This window comes from Coloeus monedula (assembly GCF_965178545.1).
Source record: "Coloeus monedula genome assembly, chromosome: 22".
In the NCBI taxonomy this organism is placed as follows: domain Eukaryota; kingdom Metazoa; phylum Chordata; class Aves; order Passeriformes; family Corvidae; genus Coloeus; species Coloeus monedula.
In genome coordinates this window covers 7,751,702-7,754,971 of record NC_138802.1, presented here as the reverse complement: position 1 = coordinate 7,754,971, position 3,270 = coordinate 7,751,702, and the positions used below count along the sequence as shown (strand labels likewise).

The window sequence follows — 3,270 nt, the reverse complement described above, 5'->3', positions numbered from 1 at the left end:
GCCTTGGCCCTATGCCAGATTCTGCCACCAGTGGCTGCTGCTCCTCCTCCTGCCGTCACTTCGGAGCCTGTGGAATGGCTCGGGCGGGGAGAAAGGGATATTTGGTTGAAAAGAGGGAGAACGTGCACCTCCCATCTCCTCGCTCAACCGCAGCAGCGTTAACTCTGCGGTGGGACACGTTCGTAGGAATTACCCATCAGGACACAGTCTTGATGCTTTGTCCTTGTTCATCTCTGGAGCCAGGAGTTATTCCCAGTCCCCTGGATCTGGGAGATCCAGTCCAGACAGGAAAGAAACAACCATGGGGCCAGCCCCCAGCGCCACCCACTGTCCTCATAAACCCTCCTTGACTTCTGACATCAAAACGAGGGTGTTCGGGGGCTATCGGGACTGGGACAGCCCCTGGCATGAGGAAAATATTGGGGCCGAGGCAGCCACTGGCAGCGGACAAGCTTGGAACATGGAGGCTTCACACGTCCTCCCCCTCAGTAACCACCGAAGTGCCTCGGCCATGGAGTAAACCGGGTCCCCGGGGGTCCCTGCGCAGCGCTAAAAATAGGAGTCCTCGGCGGGGGCGGGACACCGCCGTCCCCCACCTCTCGCAGCATTTTCCCGCGGGAAGTTCCAATTTCAAAGCACCGGGAGAGGCGGCGAGACCCCCGCAAGCCCCCCCGCCCCGCGGCCACCAGCGCAGCGAGGTGGCCAGTCCTCATCCTCCTCCCCAGGCTGGCCGGGGCGGGGGGGGGACGGCGTGTGCCCCCCAGAACTCCTCTCGCTCTCCGTTTCTGTTTCAATTTTATCCCGCCTTTTTTTTTGGCCTGCTTTTCCCTGTTTGCGCCGGGGCAGCACCATCACGTGAGGCGGGCCCGGCTGGCCGCGGCTGCCGGGGCGCGCCGGTGCCGGGCGGCCGGACACGCACCCCCAGCCCCGACCTTTGCCCCACATCCCTTCCCCAAATTGGGGGCTGGATTGGGGGGGGTTGGTTTGCAGGAGGCGGCGCTCGCTCTCGCCCCCCCCCCCCCCCCCCGGATTTTTTTCCCTGCGGTTGTTCGGGAAGGTGGAGCCTGGGGCCGCCCCCGCGGGCAGGTGCCGGATGGCGGCGGGAGCCCTCGGCCCCTGCCCTTCTGACTCCCCGCAGGAATTCCCGTACCCGCCCCCAAACAGCCCTCCGGCCGGGGGGGTACCCCCGGCCATCGACCTGGTGCTGGGGGCCACGGCCGGGTGCTTGGCCTGCTTCCTCACCAACCCGCTGGAGGTGGTGAAGACGCGGCTGCAGCTGCAGGGCGAGCTGCAGCCCCCGGGCACGTACCCCCGGCCCTACCGCGGGGTGCTGCGGGCGGCCGTGGCCGTGTGCCGGGCGGACGGGCTGCGGGGGCTGCAGAAGGGGCTGGCGGCCGGGCTGCTCTACCAGGGGCTCATGAACGGTGTCCGCTTCTACTGCTATTCGCACGCCGAGGACGCCGGCTGGACCGGGTATCCCGGCGGGACCGTGGCCGCCGGGGCCGTGGCCGGGGCGGTGGGAGCCATCGTGGGCAGCCCCGCGTACCTGGTGAGTGCTGCTCCGCCCCAAAAGCCGTGGGGTGGGGGTGTGTTTGGGGACACGCTCCCCCCCCCAAAGGTTCGGCATTTTGGCTGCATCCTATAAACACTGTCTTGGTGCATTTCCTCGTCCCCTGCTTTGCGTCACCCCCCCAAAATGTGGGGCTGCCCTGTGCATGCATCCCCCACCTTTCTCCCCCAAATCCCCCTCAGAAAACCAGCAGAGAACTCCCCCATAAGGAAGTTACCCTAAAAGAAATTGCGGGGGTTTCCCCCCACTCCCATTTTAGAGGGTCTCCCCAGTTTTTTGAGGTTGCAGAGCTCCAGCAGTGGGTGTTTGCAGGGTCCCTTTGCCCTGGGTGGGAGGGGTAAAAAAACGGGGTTCAAAGTCTGGAGTTCCCACTTGGCTACTCAGCTGTGTCCCCCACATCTGTTGGAGGGGCTGAAACTTCCCCTCTAAATCTGCTGAGAAGATGGGGGGACCACAGCCGGTTCCAGCGAGGGCACTGGGGGGTTTTGTCACCTGGCATTGTCCCCCCCAAGGTCAAGACCCACCTCCAAGCCCAGACACTGTCGGCCATGGCCGTGGGCCACCAGCACAACCATGAGGTGAGTGGGGACAGGGCTGGGGTGGGGGCACACAGAGGGTTTGGTGGCACCTTGTCTGTGCACGCTCCGGGACTCAGCAGGGACGATGCTATTTTGGTCAGCAGGAATTTAAAGCTGTTGTTTGGCCGCTTGGCCCCGTAATGATGCTATAAATAACAGAGCGAGAACAGAGGGGGTGTGACAGGCACATGGGGCTGCGATACCGAATCCAGAGAATGCAGACCCCCTGAGATCTCTCCAAAGCCAATAGTGGCTTCGTGTCACCAATGACCAACAGGGGTGGGAAATTTTGGCCAGGTGGGATGCACCATTCCCATTTTCCCCAATTTCCTCTCCTCCCCAGAGTATCTCCAGCGCTTTCAGGAGCATCTACCAGCAGCACGGGGTGGTGGGGCTGTGGCGGGGGGTGACGGGCGCCGTGCCCCGCGTGGCCGTGGGCTCGGCCGTGCAGCTCGCCACCTTCGCCTCCGCCAAGGACTGGGTCTGCGAGCGCCAGGTGAGCGGGAAATGTGCCGGATCCGGCCGCCGCCCGGCCCCCGTGCTCCCCTTTATGGTTGGGAAGAGCTGACGCCGGCGCTTCCCGCAGTGGTTCAGGAAGGGCAGCTGGGCGGCGGTGCTGGCGGGGGGCATGGTGAGCGGTGTGGCCGTGGCTGTGACGATGACACCTTTTGACGTGATCAGCACCCGTCTCTACAACCAGCCGGTGGATGCCGACGGCACGGTAAGGCCACTCCGGACACAGCTCAGGGGACACACGGCTTTTCCCGGGATTGCATCCGGCAGGGGTGCACAGCTGGCTCCTCCCTCCCCAGGGCAAGCTCTACCGGGGGTTTTTGGATTGTATCCTGCAAATTTCCAGCAAAGAGGGGCTGCTGGGCTTGTACAAGGGCATCGGTGCCGTCTACCTTCGCCTTGGCCCCCACACCGTCCTCAGCCTCTTTTTTTGGGACAAGCTCAGGAACATGGTTCAGCACTATCAGCCCCCAGGGCTGTAGGACAGACTCCTGCCACCACCACCGATGTTAATAAAGAGGTTTTTCTATTTTTGGTGTTGTTTCGGGGTCTTTGGGGTGGTGCAGATGTGGGGGGACAGGACCTGAAATGCTGCAATGCCTTAGGGTG

The 3,270-nt window shown here is 63.5% G+C and overlaps 1 protein-coding gene across 2 annotated transcripts; it reads left to right on the top strand.

The window, feature by feature from the left end:
• Positions 1–1,007: 1,007 nt before the first annotated feature.
• On the top strand, positions 1,008–3,192 carry SLC25A34 (solute carrier family 25 member 34). 2 transcript variants are annotated; one of them, XM_082295653.1, is made up of 5 exons: positions 1,011–1,549; positions 2,083–2,148; positions 2,492–2,644; positions 2,735–2,869; positions 2,961–3,192. In XM_082295653.1, the coding sequence occupies exons 1-5, from the start codon at positions 1,094–1,096 to the stop codon at positions 3,141–3,143; spliced, it is 993 nt and encodes a 330-aa protein (XP_082151779.1). In that variant the 5' UTR covers positions 1,011–1,093; the 3' UTR covers positions 3,144–3,192. The 2 variants fall into 2 exon arrangements, with proteins under 2 accessions (XP_082151780.1, XP_082151779.1); XM_082295654.1 differs by lacking the exon at positions 2,083–2,148 and having other exon boundaries at positions 1,008–1,549.
• The last annotated feature ends 78 nt before the right edge of the window (positions 3,193–3,270 follow it).

Coding starts and splice junctions, on each gene's coding strand:
- SLC25A34 (XM_082295653.1), top strand. CDS start 1,094: ATGGCGGCGGGAGCCCTCGGCCCCTGCCCTTCTGACTCCCCGCAGGAA. Junction 1,550..2,082: donor TGGGCAGCCCCGCGTACCTG/GTGAGTGCTGCT, acceptor GTCCCCCCCAAG/GTCAAGACCCACCTCCAAGC. Junction 2,870..2,960: donor CGGTGGATGCCGACGGCACG/GTAAGGCCACTC, acceptor CTCCCTCCCCAG/GGCAAGCTCTACCGGGGGTT.